Source organism: Anolis sagrei, chromosome 1, assembly GCF_037176765.1.
Source record: "Anolis sagrei isolate rAnoSag1 chromosome 1, rAnoSag1.mat, whole genome shotgun sequence".
Lineage (NCBI taxonomy): Eukaryota > Metazoa > Chordata > Lepidosauria > Squamata > Dactyloidae > Anolis > Anolis sagrei.
In genome coordinates, this window is record NC_090021.1 from 36761071 (window position 1) to 36785751 (window position 24681).

Sequence of the window (24681 nt, forward strand, 5' to 3'; positions counted from 1 at the left end):
CAATATTCTACTCTTAGTCAACAATGTGCTAACACCTATAACTCTTTTTTCTATTTTTTCCCCATCTGGTACCTTTTAGAAACAAACCCCAGTTATACAACAGCATAGTATTATCACTGTATCACTGTTTTACTCACCTGAACACAAGCGACTCTGGGTGGTAACACCAAACCCATGTTATCTCCATGAATCATGGTCATGACTCCAATGGTCCGAGTTGTAAGACCCCAAGAATTCTGATAGGCAAACTGTTTCTCTCCTGGAGTCCTGGGGTCTTCGAAAACAATCTCAAACATCTTTGAAAAGTTCTGCCCCAAGTGATGAGATGTTCCTCCCTAAAAGGCATAGCAATATAGTAAAGCTCAAATACCATCTCACTAAATAATAGTTAAACATATAATATTAATACATACCTGGATAGCTCGTCCACTGGCAGATATAAATGCCTCAACAGTAGTCGTATAATCCCCACCAGCAAACTTCTCTTTTTCTGTTTTTCTTCCCTTTACAACAGGAATTGCAAGAAGTTCTTCATACACACGAGTATACAAATCCAAAATCTGCAATACCTGAGAGATTTAAAAAAATAATCAAAAGTTAGATATTACTCAGCTTTCTATGTGACTTTACTTGATGTAAACAACATCACTTAACAATCTCTGAGGGTGAGAGAGTGTGACTTTTCCAAGGACACACAGTGGGTTTTCAGGACTGAGCAGGAATTCAAATCCTAGTCTCCAGAGGGACAGTCCAAGGTTCAAAGTACTATACAACACTGGATTTCAACTACTTTTTAACTTTTTAACAAATTCACAGATGTGAGATTCACTATTCACTTTTAACGGCTTATGACTACTTTTTTCCTATTTATGTTGTTACGCCTTGAGTCTACAGATAACCTTTTTTATGTTGTGTTTGGCCAAATGCAGTACGAAACAAGCCAATAAAATTAAGAAATGTTCTTGTAAATCACAGAATACAAAAGCAAAAACCCAAACACAACATGCATTCTTAAAAGAGCAGTTCAAGTTACTAAACTATATATATGCATACATATCTTCCTTGTTCCTTAGATTGCCTAATACTAGATGAATATTTATGCAGTTTGATGTCGAAGGCTTTCATGGCCGGAATCACTGGGTTGCTGTGAGTTTTCTGGGCTGTATGACTATGTTCCAGAAGCATTTCCTCCTGACATTTCACCCACATCTATGGCAGGCATCTTCAGAGGTTGTGAGGTCTGTTGGAAACTAGGCAAGTGAGGTTTATCTATCTATGGAATGTCCAGGGTGGGAAAAAGAACACTTGTCTGCTTGAGGCAAGTGTGAATTTTGCAATTGTCCACATGCTTGTGGATTTCAATGGCCTTTCTTTGTAACCTCACATAATGGTTGTTAGAGTGTTCCAGCATTTATGTGTTCTGGGATTTTCTGCCTTGATTTTCTGAGTTATATGGCTATGTGGAAGGGCCCCAGTCACATGCAGATACAACACAAAACAGGCTTGAGGGCAATCACAATGTTTTAGAATGGACTAAGGACAGGCTTTGGACTAGGTTGTTGGTCGCTGAATTGGACTCGGATATGGCAATAATAATAATAATAATTATTATTATTATTATTACTTTATTTGTACCCCGCTAGCATCTCCCAAGGGATTCGATGCGGCTTACAACAGACTGAAGCCCAACACAATACAACAATGCAATACATAGCAAATAAAAACAGTTAAGCAGAAAAACAATAAAAACAATAGCAATACAATATGGCAACATGGTTGATAATGTTTTAAATGGATTTTAAATTAATGTTTTTTTTCTACTCTTGTTATGTCATGTTGTATTGTGTTCTTGTATGTGTTGGCATCTAATTGTTGCCATTGTAAGCCACCCTGAGTCCCCGCCTTGGTGGTTGAGAAGGATGGGGAACAAATGCTTGAAATATAAATAAATTCTTTTGAAATGCCGAGAAATGAACTATGCAATTTAGCACGTCAATTTAGCACGTGTTTCACCTCTTCTGCTGCTTCTTCATATGTTGCAAAAGCTGTGTGTCCTTCTTGCCATAGGAATTCACGGGTTCGCAGGAAAGGCTGCGGGTGTTTGAACTCCCAACGCTTCAAGTAAAAGGAAAGCCAAAAAAGCCAGTTTGTATAGTTAAAGGTACATCCCTAGATTCATTTTTAAACAAGTATTTTTTACAACTGCTGATATAAGTTTTCAGTGCTATGTTAGGCTATATGCATTACAAAGTAAATAGTTCTTATGTGTTATTAAAACTTTACTAACACAGAGGTACTTCAAATTTACACTGAAATTGGTTTTTATACTAATTTCATGCAGTACAGTTGTTTACACAGTGATAAACTGCACTGAATTCCAAATTACGAAAAAGGGAGGATATAAACAAATATAGCAAGAACAAAAAAAATGCTGACATGTTCATTTCTCTGTAGCAGAGACCAGAGTTGGTTCATACAACGATAAAAACAGAAGAACCAAAGGGCCTCTATAAGTGGCGAAAATATATATACATTTCATATTAAATTTTCCCATTCCATGAGAGTAATTGAGAAATACTGTAAACATGACACATGAACGAGATCCCTATACTTACAACAACATTGCACCACTGATTAAGCTTGATGGGAAGATCTCTGTGTGACTGAACCCACTTTGCATAGGCAGGATACATAACTACAGTAGAGAAAAACACAAAAATATTTTGTAATACTAATTACTTATTATTATTTAAAATAATAACATTGACTCATTCTTCTTTGGAAATTTGATACAATAGTGGCTTTTGTCCACATTCATAAGAAATGAAGTGTAGAAATATATGAAAGCAAGGTTTGGGATGCAAATACCAACACAATTCACAATAGAAACAATTTGTTCATTAAGTTTTAGTAAACTCATTATAAGAAAAGGGAATATGTTTTGTTACAGTATTTTATCTTCAAGTCAGGCATTACCTGTTTCACTAGTGGGACGTACAGCTATTGGTTCAGCCAATTCTGTTTTGCCAGACCTCGTGACCCATGCAACCTAAAATCAATCAATTACCAAAAAAAAATGCTTTAAAATCTATTTTGCACCATTTTAAGTATATGGAAACTATAATTTCTTTACATAACTTAAGTATTTACTTCCATATATCTTTCCTTTCTCCTGACATGCTTAAAGCCCCTGATGCTCAAGCTCTAAGCACAGAAAGCCTTCACCATTCAATTCAATGTCTGTAAATGGATTTTACTGAGCACATGCAGCTTTTCTTCAGGTGTAAATGAAATATCTCGTTTGGAACAAGCCTTTTTAAAAATTGACACACCCTCCATTCTTTTTCGGAATAAATATAATATCTGAGTTTACCTCTGGGGCAAAATCTGCAATGTGTGTCTTCTCCTTCTCGAGTGCAGCCTGAGACACAAACATGGGAAAATAGCAGTTTTCCACTCCAAGTTTCTTGATTTCACTATCAAAGAAGTCCTTGATGGCTTCCCAGATAGCAAAAGCCCATGGACGGAGAATGTAGCATCCACTCACATCATAGTATTCTATCATCTCAGATTTTGTGATAACCTTTAAATGAAAACGAATACAGTGTTGCTGGATTCAGGTTTGAAGTGTATACAGAAGCATAGAAATAAAGTAAAATTAAATACAGTGTTACAATAACAATGGAAAACTGAGCTGGATTCGAGATATAATCATATGTATCATATGTACTTTATTATACTCAAATCATCTGTTATCAGTGTATTCATTTCAATACAATCATGTGCTGGACTACATCTGATATACAGATAATACTTCACCTCTTAGAACTAAGCAGAATCAAGAAATAGTTTTCTAAGATCTATAGAGATACCTGCAAGAACACCTCAGCAAGTGAGAGTCCAAAAGTGGCAGGCTAAAACCCAGAATTTCAAACCATAGCTGAGACAAATGAGAGACTCCCTCCTGGGCACACAGAAGACTGGGCAACTTGGAAGGGGCTGAACAGACTGCGCTCTGGCACCACGAGATGCAGAGCCAACCTTAAGAAATGGGACCACAAAGTGGAGTCCACGACATGCGAGTGTGGAGAAGAGCAAACTACAGGCTACCTATTACAATGTAGCCTGAACCCTGCCACATGCACAATGGAAGACCTTCTTATAGCAACACCAGAGGCACTGCAAGTGGCCAGCTACTGGTCAAAGGGCATTTAATATAATGCCAAGTTTTTATACTTTGGTTTGTGTTTTTAAATACATTACAACTGTACCCTCAGTTTGCTTCTGGCACGATAAATAAATAGAAGTACAATTATTCATTTGGAGTATATACAAGTACAGGCCATCCCGAGTTACAAACATCTGACTTATGACCACTCCTAGTTACAAACGTGGGGGAGCAACATTAGTTGGGACCGGGAGCAGATGCACCAGCCAGCAACATGTGCCTGGACTTTTGTAGTATTTGAAAATGTTTAAGAATTTATATGCAGATAAAAAATAATATATTAAGACAAACATGTGTACAAGTTGCATTTAAAGTAGAACTCCAATCAAATTATATTTTTTTCAGTTAGTATGGTGTGGGATGAGAGCCACTGTAGCATTTCTACTGCTGTCTGTATCCTCATTAAAAACATTTAAGCTCACTTCTTGTCTCTGAGAAAACAGGAAGTGAGAGGAAATCTACTGAAAGGAAGGGAAATTGACTCCTGAAAGAGTTATCATGGAAAAAAGGTGTCTCCACTGAAGCTTTCTCACCAATTCTTGTTTCCACAGCAAGCCAAAATGTTCAAAATCCAATTGTCACAGGAACAGAAAGTGATGTGAAATCTTCTAAAAAATTAACAGGGGCATTAACTCATCCCTAAGCTATCCACAACTTTAAAAAAATGATTTGGAGTTTTTTAAAAAAAACTCTAAATGAAATCTGAGATACACTTACCTGAGAATACCAATCAGCCAGGTTTTCTTCTTTTTTGGCCTCAAGACCCAACCTATAATATTTGAAAGAGGGGAGGGGAGGGGAGTTACTTCTTTTATTTTTGATCCAAAAGAACTATCCATTCTGATAATAAATAAAACAGTCCGCTGGCCTTTAAGTCATTTATTCTGAATGTTAAATCACAATTATCAAAGCTATCCAAACCTACATTTTATAGAATATTAGAGTTGGAAGAGACCTCCATCCAGTTCAGTTCTCTGCCATGCAGGAAAAGCAAAATCAAAGTACCCTCAATAGACGGCCATCCAACCTCTGCTTAAAAGCCTTCAAAGAAGCCTCCATCACAATGCACATTTAATTGTTTCATAATGAAACAACAGCAGTATTCAAATTGCTATGGTTCTGTAAATCTCTTGATTTCAAGTGGAAGACATTTTAGTTTTGGATATTGTTTTCAAGACCATGTGGGTGGGATGGGAGAGAGCTTTCTCATGCTGTGAAGGGCCTGTCCTCTCTCCTGCCCATTAAGTGATATTTATCCACAACTGTCTTTTCTGGTCTCTCGCTTATCCATTCAACATAATCCAAGCAAAGATGACTCAGGGAGTCACTAAGCCAGCAAATTCTGACAGATTCTCTTATGTCTTGGACTAGGATGGATTTTTTTTCCCTCTCACTGAAAGAATTCTATGATCTGATCACCAATTCAAAGCTTCTCTTTGACAAATGCATTCTATTTCTTTGCCTCCTCTAGTGAATTTTTATTATACTACTGCAGTAGACCAGCCTGTTGCCATTTGGTCTTGGGTGACTTTCCTGCTGCTGCATCTTCCTCTACATGCACTTTATTGTAAAAGGTCAGAGTAGGGACCATGTCACCACTATTATGCAGAGAGTTTAACAAAAAGCTAGTATGAAATGAATGTAAACAGCAGGAGAGATTCAAATACCAATAAATTTAATGGAACTAGACTAGTGATCTTGTTTATTTTTTTCAAGTGAGAGCCACTGTGCCTCCATATACCACATCTGTGACATTTACATTCTATTTTTATTTTAATATATGTACAGTATTTGCATTGTATCCTTCTGCTATGTATTTTAATATATGTATTTTGTCATGGGGCGTTTTGATGTATGTAATTTCAGGTGATGTGTTTTATCTGTGTTGTGTTCCACCTCGAGCCATGAGGAGAGGTAGGTAACATATACAACTTTATTATCATCTTAGGCCATTTGGAATTCTTGAACAAGAAGGATTTTCTGGTAGATTGTATATGAAAAATGCAACTGCTACAAATTTGTTGTTTTACTTTAATATGTCCATCAGATAGCAGAAAATAAGTATGAATGATTTACGATGTAATTCAGCATGTGCACACATGTACACACACACACTCTAAAAAGTACACATTTTACCTGGTTTGTTTTTTAGGTCCTTGACCATCTCCTGGTCCATTTGAAGACAAGTTGCTATTGTCACCTTGGCGTTTCTGAGGTTCTTTCTTCTGTCCCTCATTCTGCTTCTGTTGCTTACTTTGCTTCTCTGATTTGTTCTCTCTCTCTTTTCTCTTCTTGTCTTTATCTTCAGTACCAGTTGCAGAGATAGGTTTATAATCTACTCCTGTCAGTGATTTATACTGTCCTTTCAACTGTAGCAATTCCTGCACTGCAGCGTCAATTTTATCCTTGGAAAAAAGCAGAGAAGCAATGGGTAAACAAACAAACAAAAATTAGCCATACTGAATATGAAGACACATTAACTACAATTGCTCAGGAAACCACAGATCATGTGATATGGAGGGAAAATTCCCTGTAAAAAGGCCTATTTTAGTAACTTCTTTTGCTTTGCTTGGATATTACATTTCAATCACCAAATCATGATTGGACAGTTGGTTTTCAATACTATCTAATAGGGCTTGTCTAAAATGTGTCATTCTCTTTTGCAGCCAAAATCCAGGAAATAATTATAAACACATCACATGACTAGCATATTATTTGTTAAAAAGCAGCAAAGTGGTTAAGTATCTACTAATACTTCACTACTTGGAGACTAGAAGCTTCCAAAGTGGAAGAAGGGGAAGTTTGACTAAAGGACTGCATGCAGCCACTGTTTGAATTTTGGAGAAGCTTTTGATGCATGATAAATCAGATAGAAGGTGCCACTACAAACCAGGACTGAGGCAAATGAAGGTAAAGTTTGCTGAGAAATCAGTGGCAAATTCTGCCCCTAAACAGTGCCCTATTGTTGCTTTAATAAAGTACTAGAAAAGTGATCTGTGGGCAGCTAGAGTGCAGGTTACTGCAGGCGGGCATGGGATAATATATAATAGAAGAGAGTGTGTCTTTCTATATTTAGACCATAATGATAACCAAATAATAGGATGTTTTTACCCAGATACTGCTAGTGGAATATTGACGTTTTACAGAAAACCAGGAATACATTTTTATATTAAAGTTTCTGCTATCAAAACAAATCCATGGGCTGAGCATGTGTGTAGAGACTACTGGTTCCTTTCTTCTATTTATCCTTTACTGTACACCCAATTAACAACAAAAGCTGATAGATCTCAATGTTCTAGTTTTTTTAAGACAAAAACTATCCCTAGCAAATTAAGCAAGCCATCTCCCAAGCCCAGGGCAGATAGACTAATGGTCTGACAGGGCAATTTAATACAACACAACCAGAATTTTGGGTATAAACTATAAAAGAGGGTGAGCCTTTCCAAACTGATATTTTTGAAAGTCACATGTAATTTTACTAGATAGATAAATAATAGAGTAAAATGAAAATTATACTATGTTGTATAATCCAACTTAAACGGTTCCAGCCCAGCTACCTGTCCAAATGGATCTCTCTCTATGAACCATCTCAGAGCTTAAGATTGTCTGAGGAGACCCTGCTCTCGGACCCATCTCCCTCGCAGGCACGACTGGTGGAGATGAGAGTCAGGTCTTTCTCAGTGGTGGTCCCTCGGCTGTGGAACTCCCTCCCCAGGGATAGTAGATCAACCCCTCCCTCCTTACCTTCCACAAGAGAGTGAAAACGTGGCTTTGTGACCAAGCCTTTAGAGAACTTGTGCAATAGATAGATTTGGAACAATGTGCAGTTGACCATTGCAATGGCCCGGATTACACTCGTGGATTACGTGCTTAACTCTGAATGTATTGTTTTTAAATGTTTCAGTTGTTTTTAATGTACTTTTGAATTCTATTTCAATATGTATTTAAGTGTACATTGTGTGTTAAATTACACAACTCTGCAATACTAGTCTGCCAATGTTGCTAAATTCCTATATGACACTGAGCAAAGCAGATACTACAATCACAAGTCAGAATGTTGAAAACGGACATGTGAGGTGACTCATTCAAACACGCAATCACTGCTGTTACCTTTTCAGCCTTTTCTGATTTTAGTTTCCGGACTTCTTCTCCTTGAAGAGCAACCTTGTTAAAGAGAGCCTTTGCTTCAGCTGTATCAGGACCACAGTTTGCTGCGCTTCTTGGCTGATTTAAAGGTAGTGCCTGAGATGCTGGTGGTTGTCCTGGTTTATAGTCCTGACCAGTCTTTTCTTTATATTCTGTCTTCAAGGAAAGGAGGAGTTTTACAGCTTCATCTACTTTGTCCTATGGAATAAAGGAACCATTAAGGGAAAACTATAAATGTACTGATTCACAATTACCCTACTTCTTGTTTCTTGCAGGGACATGACAACAGCAAACAGTAATGATGCAACAACATCATCACTCTAGACTTATCATTATCTAGTTATTATTTAAGAATTTACATGCTACATATCGGAGTAAAAGTTCTTACAATAGACTCAAGGTGGTCTCATTTCACACACAGTGGGATCTAAACATATAAAGGATTAGCAGGGTTATAAATTTCTGGATCCCTGATCTCAAAAACAAGCTAGTAAATTTTATGCAAAAATCAATACTGTTAATGCTCAGAGAAGTAGAATAGGATTCAGAATCACATATAGACACATATATTCTTATCACTGTTCTACCTTGGAAGCTTTTTCTGCTTTGAGCCTCCGTACCACATCTCCCTGTTCAGCTACTTTATCATACAAAGCTCTTCTGTCTATGGGGCCACAAGATGTAAAACCATTGCAGGAAAGTGAAGTAGGATCAGAAGCACAAGCAGATGAGGAAGAGGAAAGGGAAAGCACTGTAGGAGTCTGTCCAGGCTTATACTCTTGTCCTGTCTTTTGTTTATATTCTGCCTTTAGAGCAAGAAGCACTTTCACAGCAGCATCTATCTGATCCTGAAGCAGGAAGAGAAGGCAAAAGTATCAGTAAGAGAGGAAGGATTACTGGAAACTACACAGTCCTAGTCCAAGAGTAGACAAAGAAAGATCAGATCTAACATCTGTTCAGGGAAATGACTTTAGTACCTCCGTGGCAGGTTTGATCATTTGTTGAAATTATACATAAATAGCAATTAATATTTGCTTCTTTTTATTAAAAAAAATATTTTTTCCCTCATTTTCTCAAATTTGTACTTGCAGTAATAAAGGCTAACAATTTTGGAAACTATTCACTACAAGCACAGTTAAACAGAGTGGTATCTATGTATTGCGCACATCAGGATATTTGCATGATATTTTGAGGACTTCACATATTTTTTTCCAAAATAGGAATATAAACAAAAATGATGTGGCATGAAGAGATAACTGCACACTATTATTGTCACCTCAGGTTAAAGGTGAATTGGGCTGCCATTGTTTTGCTCTACTTGGACAAAATAAAAATCTGTTAGGTATACTGTACAACACAACAAAACACTGAAAACCAAAATTTAATTCTTACTTTGAACGTATGTAAGTATGAGGACTTCAAAAAATAAGTAGATGTACTTATTGAGGTCTACAACCACATCTCAGAAACAAACCATAATCTTCTGAAAAACATTCATGATCATTATACCTTTGGGGCTTTCTCTGCCTTAAGTCTACGGACCATTTCACCTTGTTCTGCTACTTTACAATAAAGAGCTTGGCTGACTACTGGACAGTGGGACGCAGAAGAGGGAGAAGCAGAAGGAAATGAACTAGGAAGCAAGTTCCTTGGTGAATTGCCAGGTTTGTATTCCTGGCCTGTTTTTTGCTTATATTCTGCTTTCAGAGTTAGAAGCACTTTGACAGCAGCATCTATCTGATCCTATAACAGGAAAGAAGAGCAAGAGAGAAAAGGAAAAACTTAAGAGTAGAATAAGAAATGCAACTATTAGCATATACATGACCAAATGGTAGAAAGGGAAGAATTTGCAAGACGAATTTCTTAAATTAGAGAGTATCCTTTGATCTTCACTGAACTAAACTATATGAAACCAAGTAAAATAGGTATGAGGAACTTTTGGCCTTCTAGATGGTTTGCATACAAACCCTTAGAAGCCCTAGTTAGCACAGTCAATAATATTTATACATCATCATAGTTATATATTGTATTGTATTTTAATCTATGTTGTATCCCGTCTCATATTTTGAGAAGAGGAAGGTAAGAAATACAACTCCTCCTCCTCCTTGGGTGGTGGGAATTGAAATACAAAACATCTAAAGGGCCAAAGGTTTCTCACCCCTGAAGTAAATGTTTCTATTTCTTACTATCTGCTTTTTTATTAAGATCATCTATATATCACATCTGGTTTTGACTGTAAATCTAATTCCACAGCTATCCTTGTTTGTGTAAAAGAAACTATAAACCATATCTTAGCTCTTTAGTGTCACTTAGATCCTTGCTTCCAAGGTCAAGAAATGTTAAGTCACCTTTTAGATTAATAATAATGAGGCCCCAACTTTTATCCCTCTCCAATCTGGCTAAAACAGTGGTTCCCAACCCATGGGCCACGGGACCAAAAATAAAGCCACGAAAATTGGCGCTGGGGCCGCGTGTCGCCATTGGAGGAGCACAAGAGAGAGGGGGAAAGAAGGAAGGAAGGAGACACCAGCATGTTACCCCTTGCCCTCGCCAGTGCTTTCTCAGCCTTGGGAGGTATCCCAGGTCAGGGCGGAGAAGATTCACCCAGCAGCATGCACATGGGAGTGAGAGAGAGGAGAGTCCCCCAAAGTAGTTATTATTATTAGCTCCCATTGCCACACATCCGTTATAATGGGAAAGCAACCCTTGTAAGACCTTGTTTAGTCCCCCAACGTTGTTGTTGTTGTTGTTACTAAACCACTTAGGGACATTTTTTTTGTGTCTCGCACCCTGCTTTTTGTATTTTTTTTTCAAGCTCAGCCCCCTCCCTTTCGTCTTCTTTTTTTTTACATGAGCATTAACAAAATTCACAGATTATAACACAGCCCAACCAAAAAAAAATCTTTTTCTTGGTGTCTTTGTTTTTAGACCTGTTCTTATGGTTATTTGCAGTGCTGATTCAGAAAATTGAATTGGATAGACCACATCAGCTTTAGATTATTAAATATGGGTTTCAGTGGGTGAGCAGATGGCAACTACTGGATGGCATATGTTCTGTATCAGAAACTAGAGCTGATGTGTTCTATCCAATGTAATTTTCTGAATCAGCACCGCAAATTACCAAACAGAATCTAAAGTTGACCAAAAACTGATTCATAACCCTTTTGATGCTAATGTTGGAGAGTGGCTGCTGGTCAAAGTGGTCCCTGGTCAAGTGGTCACTGGTCAAAAAAACAGGTTGGGAACCACTGGGCTAAAGGATGAAGAGTAACATTATTTTTGGAAATGATCAATAAATATGACATTTTTAATGCTAGCTCAAAATACCACTCTTTTAGCTAATTTTATTTTCTCTTCATACTAACCTTGGATGCTTTTTCTGCTTTCAGTTTCCGAACTACCTCCCCTTGCTCTGCCACACTATCATAAAGAGTCTTGCCATCTAAAGTGGAGGCAGAGGAGGCTTCGCACTTGGGAGGCTGAATCTGCACTGCAGCAACCGGAGGAGGATTTCCAGGCTTGTAGTCTTGACCAGTCTTCTCCTTGTATTCTGCTTTCAAGGCCAACAGCTGTTTTACAGCAACATCAATGTCTTCTTTGGAGGCCTTCTTTGATTTCAGGTCACGGACTACATCACCTTGGGCAGACACCCTATTGTACAGAGCTAAAGAATCCTGAGCTGAAGGAGGGGCAATAATACGAGAGGCATCAGTCCCAATTGGAGTAGATTGTCCTTTTGGTTTCGTAGTAGCCTTTGAACAGAAAAGCAAATCTATGTTTACAGAATGCACTTAGTAAATCAAAGCAAAAAGTTAAAATATGTGTTGCATAAAAAAGCCAATCTTTTTATAGTCATACATAGTCATACATAATTGTTTTTAGATGTGTAATATATTGTTTTATTGTATGTGAGGCATTGAATTTTGCCATTTATTTGATGTGAACCGCTTTGAGTCCCCCTAGGGGTGAGAAAAGCAGTATATAAATACAATAAATAAATAAATCTGCAGCTTGTTTAATATATGTTTACATCAGATTCATTTAGATATGAAGACTACTACAAATGTTTCATTTATATCCAAAACCAAACTGGAAATATAATAACATAAAGTATTTTAATAAGGGGAAAAAGAATTACACAGTACTCTTTCATACTACTATTTTAATAGACAGAGGAGTTAGATAATTTTGAGTATTAATTCTAGACTGTTCAAAAACTGCTGAAGTTCTATACAATCCTATTTCACAATCAATATATATAAACAGGATCTTCCTACCTCTTTCTTTGCTGTTTCTGCTTTAGTTTTCTCCTTAGAGCCAGAAGTTGGCATTTCTTTTGTATGGCCATCAGGAATATAAATTAATACACACGGGGCTTCTTTGCAACTGTATGGGCTAGAGACAAAGAATTAATCAACTGATTTTCTTCATGATTACATCTTATTAATTGGAAAAATAAAAGGCATAGCAACACCTATAGCATTCAGCATGGCACCCAAAAAAATAAATATCTGCTTACTTTTCCTTCAACAGGATAAGTACCCAAATCCCATAGATATTTTGCTAGGTAAGTCTGAGGTAAGAGTACATAGGTGCAGATAGCACAACAGCTTTAAGAGCAAAAGCAACTGTCAAAAATGTGCATAACTTTCACCAAAGAGTGAGAAAGAAAATCCTACAAACACTGTTACAATCTCTGTTAAAAACAGAGAAAGCTCAGCTGGACAAAGTCATTATTTGGTCGAATATCATTTTTGTTTCAATCTGTCTATTCATCTATGATCACATCTGATTAAAACAAAATGTAAAAAAGGATTAAATCTTTTCATACCATTTATGCTGATTAGCTAATACTTTTATGGTGGACTGTTTAGAAAGCTGCAGCTGTCATGAAAATGGAGATAAAAAGAAATTTGACTCTAATGAAGGCATCTAGGTTGACCCAACGTTGCTATGCTTAGCTGAGTAATATCTGCATTCAGGTGCAGATTTGTCCCTCTGTATTGTACTCTGCTTTCAATGGGGAGGTCAGCTGGATGCATATTTAAATGTGGATCCCCAATTCTGTGTAGCCATGCGTATCTAGACCTGCATTAAAGTGAAAGTTCTGTCTCATTGTCCTGAAGTGAAATGAACTGTCCAGTGTAATACAGCTTGGTAACTGTGTTGCTGTGGACATCTGGAAAAATCAGGGCACATTTCTAGTTCCTCCAAAGTAGGAAAAAAGTGGGAAAATTGGTGGGAGGTAAAGAAAAGAGGAACATTAAAAGAAATAGAATATACAGATTTTTTTTGTTTGGAAAAACATTTTCACACTCCAAAACAGTATTTGATATCATTTCAGCCAAAATTTAGCTAAATTAAGTGCAATAATAACAGAAAGTGAAATTAGAACTTGAGTAAATAAAAAGGGGGTAACATGCAAATAATCTTTATAGCTTCCCCCCTTATTTTATACACATGGAGAGGCAGGGTGGCATCAGATGAAGTAAAGCTACACTCGTTCATGACTCTCCTCTCTTAGCGAATGTGATGTGAAGGAACTCATTAATTTTAGCTAATACAGTCACTAAGTGTATATTCACAGAGACTGCTAGACAGTTAAACTACAATTGTAAAGGTATAAATAGATGTTGCTTCAAAATATGAAACTGTAAAGCCAGATACCAAAATGTTCCAAATCAATGATTCACACTGATAAAGATGGGAATAAACTTCCAGTAGCTCACCTAACAGGTTCATATGGCTGGTCACATATATAAAAACCTCTTCTCTGAAGCTGTATGATGTCTCCCTTTTTCAAATCTTTAAGGCAAGGATCCCCAAACATCAATTCTTCTTGCTGAAAAGAATGAAAAATGAAAAATCTGCTATTATGAACAAAACACATTGTATGCTAAGAATGCTGTATCTGCACTGAAGGCTAGATAAAAAAAACACGTTTAGAATACTGAAAATATTATTAAAATATTATTATTTGAAGATACAACAAGAGATATGCCGCCTGTATGGCACAGTGGCTAAAGCAGCCTCTTCCAACATGGTATTTTCCAATTGTTTTGGATTACAACTCCAAACTGGCCTGACCAACATGAATATGGGAGATGAAATCTTTATCCTCAATACCTGGATAGTACCACAATGGAGAAGGCTGAGGCAGAATTCTGGCCTTTGACCAGGGAGAGGAATTGAAATAATGACTGCCACCTAATGCTCCTTCAGGTAAGGATGAAGTCAAAAATAATAAAAATTAAAATAAGTCATAAAAGAACAGAAATACCCAATCAATACAATGTAAATAAAAAGGCAGAATTTCAGGATATGTAAAAAAGGATTTCATTATGGGATATTTTGAGAAATAAAATCTTCTACATATCCTCAAACTCTTTCTGTTCCTTTTTCACATTGTACCTCTTGCAAACTACCTTGCTATTTCTGTTGACGTATTGCTTGAAGTCTTCCTCCTTGCCTAGAACCGGTTTAGTGATCAAGTGTTCATAGTTGACACAGATTGCTGGGATGAGTGGAGCACGGGGTGTTTCTGCTAACCAGGTAATTTTAGCTGTTTTTTTGTAGTCCTTATTCTCCAAATTGAGTTTAGCATCAATGGATGAAATCTTCCCAGTGGAGTTCCTACACAGAAAAAAACATACATTACGATTACTACAGAATGACCCTCAACTTTTCCATGGGTCATATCAAAATCCATAACTTTGGCCTCCAAGTCTGCCCTTGGCTTACACTTGACATCAACATATACTGTGAAGTATATTCTTATGCAAAGCAAAGACTAATATTGTACAAAAGGAAGCCTCACTGAGACATAGGTTAACTTGTCATTAACTGCCAATCCTTGGGATGGATGTAAAACGATCCTAGTGTAAAGAAACTGCAATTTGCCTCCATCGAATGCATCTCTACTTATACCCCCAGTTTCAGTGCAGTAACCCATTCAGTGCTGTTAACAAAAATCAATTTTACTTCAACAGCAGTATCAAGGGGTCACACAAGACTCAAAGTGATGAGAATGGGACAGATATTAGAGCTATGTTTGCAGTTGTTAGGATCCCAGGGTTTTCTTCTGAATATAAACCATGAATCTAACATTCCAAACAATACGTCTAACATACGTCTTACCGCCCTGAGTCCCTCTGGAGAGAGAGGACGGGTTATAAATATATTATTATTATTATGTGAAACACAACAAGATGAGTCCACAGCAGACAAGATCACTATGCTGGCTGTTGTATTGGATCACACGTCGGACACTTCCCAAGTATCAAGGACTGTGTGATGTATCAGCGAATAATGCGTGCAGATCCCAGTAAGGTGGCCTTTGCAGCTGGCAGATGGTAATTTTGTCAGTGCCGATTGTGTTTAAGTGCAGGCCAAGATCTTTAGGCACTGCACCCAGTGTGCCAATCACTACTGGGACCACCTTTACTGCCTTGTGCCAGAGTCTTTGCAGTTCGATCTTTAAATCCTCATATCGTGTCAGCTTTTCCAGTTGTTTCTCTTCAATCCTGCTGTCATCTGGGATTGCAACATCGACAATTCATACTTTGTTTTTAACACGATTGTGATGTCAGGAGTATTGTGCTCCAGAGCTCTGTCTATCTGAATTCGGAAATCCCAGAGGAGTTTGATGTGCTAATTTTCTATAACTTTTTCTGGCTTGTGATCCCACCAGTTCTTTGTCGCAGGCAGATGGTATTTGTGGCACAAGTTCTAATTATTATTATTATTATTATTATTATTATCATCATCATCATATCAACTTGTTTCAAGATGCACCAACTTACTTGTGTATTTTGGAAATGATTACGTTGCCCCAGTTAATAAATGTAACCATCTCTCCTTCTGTCAGCGTCTCTGCATCTCCTCCTTCGATCAGCACTTTGGAACTGTACCACACAGGCTTCAAGCCAACTTCAGCATTCTGTAAGTTAACAATGGAAATGATGACGAACTGATCAATCTACATGTCTAAGTGTTTGTGTTGTACAGGTTATGACAGAATAATGCATTTTAAGATAATATACAGAGGTTTCATGTAGTAAGGATGCCTCACATTAATATAAATAATTTCCTCCTAAAGGGTGTGTCAGCTTTACATACATTTTACTCCTGGTTCTTTCTTATTTGTGTGGCAAAGAAATTGTTTAAACTGTTGAAGGTGAAATCCTAAACATACAGGTGCCCCCCACTTTTTAATGACTCACCTTTCAACAACCTATTGGTTTAAGCGTTCTAAACTATACCCAGAACTTGTATATTTGGTATGTGGTCCACTCTTTTGTGATTGATTACATGAAAGTTTTGTGATCAAATGTTATTTGTTTTTCTTTCTTTCTTAGATTGGGACAGTGTGCCTCTTATACAGCACTGCATAATATGTGTATCTTGAATACATATAATATGAATGCCTATAATGTATGTCATAATATAATGCATAGTATAACAATATGATATATAATATAGTAATAATTACAATATGTACTATGTACATATACATAATATATAAAGACTGGATTCTGGGTTTCAATCATTTCCACTTCTTGGCAGTGTTCTTGTCTCTAACCCTTTGAATTAGTCTTTAGCAAATCCAAGGAAAGCTCATAGGTACCACTAGCACCATGAATGTTGATGCATATATGATTCAGTATAGTAATTTCCTGGCAAGTGAGATGGGATACAAGCCTATCTCAAGGTCTCTATAATAGGGCAACATCACATGACTAAACAATAGTCTTGCCTCTTTCTCATCTCTTTTCACAGCCCTCAAAAGTGTTAGAAGCACATTGTGTCAGTTACTCTTTTATTAGCTCTGCCAGGCTTTTAAGTTCAGATGAATTCTCACACATTGGGAATCTTCAAAACTATGATTGTTTGTTTGTTTCTGCATAAATTGAAAGGGTGGGATGGAGCATCTCAGCAGCACCCTTGAAAGCTCCTTCTTAGATAAAAAAGTTTATCTCAAAGTTAACGACAGGATTCCATCATTCCCTCTCTTCCTTTTTATCTTGAGAATCTGAAATAGTTTTTTCAAACCTATATAAAGCTTTCTGTTTTAACACTGTGCATTACAACTGGAGAAGAAATATGGACAATTGCTATGATATATGACCAAAGCAGCAATATGCAAAAAATAGGTAATCCAGTACTATAATGACAAAGAATTTAATAAAATAACCTTTGGATGTTTGGCTACTTCTTTCATCTCTTCTTGAGCTTCAGGAATGTTCACTGTAACTACTTCATTCTTGAGTAAAGCAGTATACCGAGCTGCCACAGGATCTATAACCTATATACAAGAAAAGAGTCAAAGAATATAACAAATCATTCAGCACTCTCAGAACAGAGGGAAAGAAGCAGTTATGTGAACGTAAAAGTATGTATGTCATTTAGGAATATTAATTGGTATTCTTTATGTTACTGCATCTTTGATTTCTCTTTCAAATTTTGCTTCAATATAAATTAAAAATAGCAAACTTGCAAGAATATATAAACTCCAAGTGATCAGGAAGGTATTCAGTTCTCCTAAACATTAACCAAAAGGCCCTTATTTGAAATAGGGGACAATATTGCTAACTTTTAAGAAAAGTATGTATTTCACTACTTGCATATGCACTTTAGAAATAATGTCAAACTAGAAACCAAGATATAAATTCACAAGGAGAGTAAGTGTAACATTTCTGAGCACAACTCTTAAACATGTAAATCTCAATAATCTCAATTGTATTTCTGAAGAACTATAAGTAAATTCTAACTTAGGTAACAATCTGTTGAAATTTGAGGGGGGGGGGGATACTCCCAGCTTAGGTAGATGGGTATATGTTTAGTGTGGAGAAAAGAAGGCTGAGAGTGGACATGATAGCCATGTTTAATATTTGAAAGGATTTCACAGTGATGTTTTCTACTGCTCTATTGATTAGGAAGCAATGAATTTATACTACAGGAAAGGAGATTTCACTTTAACATTAGGAAGAAATTCCTTATTGTAAGAGCTGTTTGCCAGTGGAATACGCTGCCTCAGAGTGAGGTGGAATTCCTTCTCTGGAGGTTTTTTATGCAGAGACTGGATAGACATCTCTCAGGGGTGGTTTTATTTTGTATTCCTCTGTGGCAGGGGATTGGACTGGATGGCCCTGGTGGTCTCTTCCATCTCTTTGATTCTATGGTTCTATGCATGCAGAATTGTAGTCTGATGCTGTAATTATGCTAAATCTAAATGCTAAAATATTGGCCGAACGAAGTCTCTTTGGTAATAAAGGGATCACATTTTCAAATAAAAAAGAAATCCACATTCAAATATGTCATTACTATCCATTTAACTTTCACTGAGAAGGGTAATTGCAAAGGCAGCAGACCAATTTTTAATAATAATACTGCTGTGCATGCAACTGAGCAAGACATTTCAATGTGATCTTTTAGGTGCCAAACATCACACTGTAATGCAGCCTCTATTTTGAACACAGGGAGGGGTTATTTATATGAAGCACAGTTCCAAAATCACCTTTCATTCATGGCTTCTTATTAAATCAATACATTTTGCAAATGTATTCCAATTTCTAGTATATTTACCAAAAAGCAACAGCGTTAGATCACTATAATAAGGCAAAATCACAGCACTACCAAACTAGCTTCATACCCTAATCAATGTTCAAGAACAATATATTTCAAGAAAGTTTTACTACATTTTAAGTCTCTTTACTGGGTTACTCATTTCTAATTTTCTTACTAACTCATACTCTTTGGAAGTACAGAATTTTAAGAATAGAAATCTAAAGGGGAAAATGTACACATGCACACAATGCTAGCATAGCTGCCAGGGAAATATGAGGACAAATAAATGTTCATATTTTTTAATATTATTGTGTGAAACAGCTGTTTTAAAGTAGACATCCTGTACTCTGTTTGCCAGCTTTCTACTGTAAGAATACAGTAACTAAAGAACACTGAGGGAAAATCCACTAAAATATGTTTTATCCTTGGATTAATTCTTATAAAAAGACTAAATCAAAATCAACATTAACTTTTGGAATATATTTGAGATAATCAGCACCCGTGGCTCTGCCTACTATTAAAAATATGAAGAAACTGCTGAAACAGCAATATCTTCATTATAGACAGCCTCTAAATCCAAGAATGATCCTGGATGAGATCCATCTGTCTGAAAGTAATATACCTGTTTTAGTGCAAAGGTACAAATGATTCCTGAGTATCTGGAAGAAAGCAAATATTTGATTGACCAGCACAGTTTCTTGCACTGGGCGCTCTTACATCATTTTTAAAAAACTTTTTGCTAGGGTTGCTATGGATATACTCACAACAGCTAACATTTATCTTACAGAGCAATTCAACACCTTCACTTTCAGTCTCACCCCAGTGAAAATGTAAGACATAGTACCAAAATGGGAGCAGTCCAACAGCTCAAATATAAGGCTGTGGTACTTTATAAATTTGTTACATACTCAAAATGTCAGTCTATGCAGCAACAGAAAGAACCAATTGATAATCCTTCATATAAATGAAGAGAATTAAAAAAAAAAAACACTATAGGAAAATACAAGAGACATGCCAGGCAAGCAAACATTTTAATCTGGGGAGGTCTTCTTTATGAACAAACGAAAATCCAGGCAAAAGTTTTAAAAAAATAGGAACAATCACAGAGTTGTGCAGACAGACACTAACAGTTCGCCTTATTATAGTATCCAAGCATCTGCTGCCAAAAAAGCAATTAACCATGTCAAGATGCAGTATTCCTTATCTGGCCCTCAAATGAGAAACATCAGGAGACCAATGTAGTAATTGTCTTGAGGAGAAAAAGTTAAAGCTTTCAGTAAACTGCAGAGAAGCAGCATAGCCAATATCATAACTTGGTGTGATGCCGCCGGAAAAGAAACTCATAATCATTTTTCCATTTGGAATAGGAATAATGCATGTTAAGATGGATATTCACAGCTCTTGTTATGTAAGCAAACATGATTTTGTTATGAGAAGCCGCACAGTAATGGCTTATATTAGGTATGCTTACAATACTGTAAGCTATATGCTAAGGCAGAAAAAGCATTAAGTAATACCTTCTTACAGATAGCTCGCAGCTTGAAAGCAGAAAAATGAAATACAGTTTTCACATCAGAGTCTTATTACATCAGCAAAATACCATTACTTTCCATACAATCTAAGAACAACATTTCTGTATCAGTTTAGCAAAACAGACTAGAATTAGTGTTAGCCCTTGCTAGCAACATTCCATTTTCCAGAAAATGAGCCACATAATGCAACATACGCCATTCGCTAATCTCTGAAGAGCATTCCAAAGAATGCTGGATTCACTGCCAGCAGAACAAGAGAGCACGTGTCAATAAAAATTGTTACTAGATAGAAACTGAGGAATATGTACCTTTTTGTTAAATGACCAAATCTTGTCCCATTCCATGTTTACAACTGATCGAGATGACCCCTGTAAGAAAGGGCATTAAATCTTGAGAACTGGTGAAAAAATAAAATAATACATTTTCCACCTCAGCTGCATTGTAAAAAAAGACACCAGCAGTTTCTGATTCAATACCATCTGAATTAAAGCCCAATAATACAGTACCTATTCAAAGCACTATTCCATACATTTAGAGTGTCTTACAACAAATTTGTAGTAAGTTTATCAACTTTTAAAAAATTACTGTTAACCAGTTCAACAAAACCGTACCTAAGAGAATCATTCTAAACATCCTGGGTATGTAGTAGTCTTGTGCATTTGTATAGAAACACTATCAGTTTCTGTTTGTTTCATTTGTAAGGTCCTGTTTTAGTGTTTGAGTACCTCTCCTGAAAACGGGCACTTTTCCAAATGAGCTTTTTCATCCCAGGTCCGAAAAACAAATATTTTCATCCCATTGGTGGCAATGGGCGGGCTTTCCCCCTCCAATCAGAAAACCTACCTTGTGCCACTGCTGAAGTCTCTTCATCGGAGCTAGGAGCAGACCCATGGTGGCATCCTTGGTGTGGGGCTGGAACATGCCACGTTCACTGGTGGCTTGCCGGAGCCCAAAGTGCCCGCTTGGACCTCCAGCCTAGCGGCAAACACCTCTTACTTGGCACTTGGCTGCAGGACAGGCCCTTGCAGATGCTGGAACTTTGGGTTTGCAGGCCACACGTGCACTCTCTTTCCAAGGAGAGTGTGTGTGGTGTGCAAGCCCAAAACGACAGCACCAGCACCTGCCAGGGCAGGCAGCTGAGCATCAAAAATCAGGCAACCAAATAGTTACCTGTTATCGTTTTTTGTTTTTGTTTTTTTTGTTTCACTGATATTTCTGTACCGGAGGGGGTGTACCGTTTTGTACCGTCCAAATGAAACAAACTGTACAAAAACATGAAATAAACGGATGAAATGTTAACCAGGCCCATAACTAATCTGTAGGATGCCTCCAGCCACAGGGAGAGGGGAGTTGTTGTTGTTGTTGTTGTTGTTGTTATTATTCAGACTTGTAAACACTGAAATATATGGGCCTGCAGAGTGGGGATGAGACCTATTCTGTGACAGTCAAAAACCACTATTTTTTTGTAGTCTACTTTTTATTTTTTATTTTTCACATTATTCTAATTCCCTTCTCTGTCTCTCCTTTCCTACTTTTCTATCTTCTCTGAAATATCCCACCACTCTCCTTGCAATCCTATATTATACTAATAAAATAAAAAAAATACTGGGGAAAAAAACTCCACTATTGTTAGGCCTAATAATGATGCTTCAAGGTGGTGGTGGACAGAAGGTGGTGTTCTAAACAAATGGATCCATCACATCCAAACACCCTTTGTTCTCTTCAAAGACACCAGGACATTAAAGCCAGGAAATGCTTCACATATTGTTTTCCTCTTACAGATTATTATACATCAGAAAAATCAAGGCCAGACCTTGAAAACCTATGTTTCAAGGAAATCCTTTCTAATAAGGAATATGAATCATGCAGTCTTCTCAATGTCAATTGCCAGCTACAGACATTCCCCACCATTGGCTATGCTGGCTTGGCCTGTTGGGAGTTATAATCCCACGTCATTTTATTTATTAGATGCACTTATTGACCGCCATTCTCAGCCCTTACGGGCGACTGCAGGGCCACACCATTTTCACACTGCGTGTAAAATGAGTGGAACTTCAAAGACATTCCAAGGAAGAACAGATGAAAATATAGATACCCACCTGTGCTGCAATAAACTGTTTCAGTCCTTCCACTGTCATGCCTCTTCTCAGGACACCACGCACTGTTGGGAATCTTGGGTCGTCCCTAATACAAAGGAATTACTCTTAATTTAATAATGCAGATATGTGTCAGTTTCAAGAATATTTGATTGCATAAATTCAGGAAACCGATCCAAAGCTTCTACTTTTACGTTATAACCTCTAAAATCTAAACATTGTCATTTGATCACAAATATGCTGCACATTTCACCTTTTTTTCTAAAATTGAGTTAATTATTGGTCTTTTCAGGATATAATAAAAAGGTGCAAAACAAAATGAGAGGGTTTTTTTTAACCAGGAAATACTTCAAGAGTTTCAGAATGTAAATATTTTTAACAGACAGATGCATAGCATTCTGCCTTTGACAACATGTTCTGTTGTTTCTTTGTGAAAGCTTGCCCAATTATCTACATATAACTAATCTACTCCTTTTGATACTATAAAACCACTTTTCTTTGGCTCCTTTTACCCATTTCCTTTATGTTAAGTACTACTTGTTTTTCAAAATATTTAATAGCAAAGGCAATTAGGCATTTACATACAATTAACAATATCTTTTAGAATGCATATAATGTGAAGAAAAATCCAGATGCTATTGTAGTATTAACATTTCTATGATGATAAAGTTTTATTCCTGAACCTGTGTTTAAATTAAATATGACTTCTGAAGCACTACCCCATGGAGACTTCAGAATTGAGCCTGAGAACACTTTTTACTGCGGTAACACTGGGATGGGCAAGCTTTTTGAAGTGGAGGAGTATGTTAGTGATGAGAAAAGCCAGGATCAGCTATAAACAAGGCTACAAAACACACAGATACTGTTTTGCAGAAACACATATTTTGCGACAAAGATGAAAGAACCCTGATGGCACAGTAGGTTAAACTACCGAGCTGCTGAACTTGCTGACCAAAAGATTGGTGGTTTGAATCTGGGGAGTGTGGTGAGCTTCCACTGTTAGGCCCAGCTAGCAGTTTGAAAACATGGAAATGTGAGTAGATTAATAGGTACCACTTCTGTGGGGAAGTAACAGCACTCCATGCAGTCATGCTGGCTACATGACCTTGGAAGTGTCTACGGACAACGCTGGCTCCTCGGCTTAGAAATGGAGATGAGCATCACCCACCATAGTGGGGCAAGATGAAACTTAATGTCAGGGGAAACCTTTACTATGAGGAAACTGTGGTGACAAAAATATAGGAACAACTTTAAGATTTTTATTTTTTCTTTTCTAACTATATTTTATACAGAAGGAAGGAGTACATATAATTCTGCAAGTTTTTTTTAGCATAAGAAATTTTTCAGAATAACAACCATTAAAGCTATTTCTTCAATAATTATATAGAAGATGTGCAGAACTCCAAGTACTGATAGAAGCTGCTGTCCAACTTGAACTGACCTCAAAAGCAACAGCCTTAACTTACCAGCCATCCACCAGTCCTTCATTTACAAACCAGGTGAGCTTTCTCTTAGACAGTACAGTGTTGTTGAGGTTTAAACGGCTGTATTCCCAAATGTACGGTTTCCTTATCCCCAAAGCTTCAATGATCCAGTAGAACTGTTCATCTCTATCGTGGTATTCAGTTGTTCTTAATGCATGTGTAACACCTTCAATACTGTCAACTATGGGGCAGGCAAAATCATACGTCGGGTAAATACTGAAATATAAGCAAAAATGTCATTTGTCTCTATATGCACTCGCCAAATGTTGACTACTGCATATATAATTAATACATTTTATTAGCAACCTCTAAAACTAAGTGAGTAGGCTTGTGCATTTCAGTTGAACAGTGATCCGCTTCTGCTATCCAAATTTCCGTGAGCCTGCGAATTCATTTTTACAGACCTCCCAAAAATGGGCACCACCCAAAAAGCTGTTTTTGGTCTGCAGCCGAAAAATGCAGCAAGATACAGCCCACAAGTCCCCAAATGCTGCACCCATCTACCCATACTTTCCAACTCCTAAGCCCTAAATAAAGACCCAAGAAAATAAAGAAAAATATACAAAAACAAAATATAAGGTTAGATTCAATGAGCCAAGCTAAAAGCTAAAGCTGCAAGTGAGCAAGTG

General features: G+C 37.0%; 1 protein-coding gene across 7 annotated transcripts in view; it reads right to left on the bottom strand.

The window, feature by feature from the left end:
* Nucleotides 1-24681, bottom strand: part of EPRS1 (glutamyl-prolyl-tRNA synthetase 1) — a 50787-nt gene that overhangs the window by 9324 nt on the left and 16782 nt on the right. The window contains exons 10-30 of one of the 7 annotated variants that reach the window (XM_060754243.2): nucleotides 24035-24268; nucleotides 22572-22656; nucleotides 20781-20840; nucleotides 20458-20478; nucleotides 17568-17678; nucleotides 16177-16313; nucleotides 14800-15007; nucleotides 14104-14216; nucleotides 12652-12769; nucleotides 11740-12126; nucleotides 9884-10117; nucleotides 8962-9222; nucleotides 8339-8572; nucleotides 6365-6633; nucleotides 4946-4997; nucleotides 3374-3583; nucleotides 2977-3049; nucleotides 2616-2695; nucleotides 2014-2115; nucleotides 414-569; nucleotides 138-335 (exon numbers count right to left, since the gene is read on the bottom strand). In XM_060754243.2, the coding sequence (XP_060610226.2) occupies nucleotides 138-335; nucleotides 414-569; nucleotides 2014-2115; nucleotides 2616-2695; nucleotides 2977-3049; nucleotides 3374-3583; nucleotides 4946-4997; nucleotides 6365-6633; nucleotides 8339-8572; nucleotides 8962-9222; nucleotides 9884-10117; nucleotides 11740-12126; nucleotides 12652-12769; nucleotides 14104-14216; nucleotides 14800-15007; nucleotides 16177-16313; nucleotides 17568-17678; nucleotides 20458-20478; nucleotides 20781-20840; nucleotides 22572-22656; nucleotides 24035-24268 (3343 nt within the window). The remainder of the gene's footprint in view (nucleotides 1-137; nucleotides 336-413; nucleotides 570-2013; nucleotides 2116-2615; nucleotides 2696-2976; nucleotides 3050-3373; nucleotides 3584-4945; nucleotides 4998-6364; nucleotides 6634-8338; nucleotides 8573-8961; nucleotides 9223-9883; nucleotides 10118-11739; nucleotides 12127-12651; nucleotides 12770-14103; nucleotides 14217-14799; nucleotides 15008-16176; nucleotides 16314-17567; nucleotides 17679-20457; nucleotides 20479-20780; nucleotides 20841-22571; nucleotides 22657-24034; nucleotides 24269-24681) is intronic. The other 6 variants (XM_060754245.2, XM_060754247.2, XM_060754244.2 and 3 more) reach the window with 6 other exon arrangements.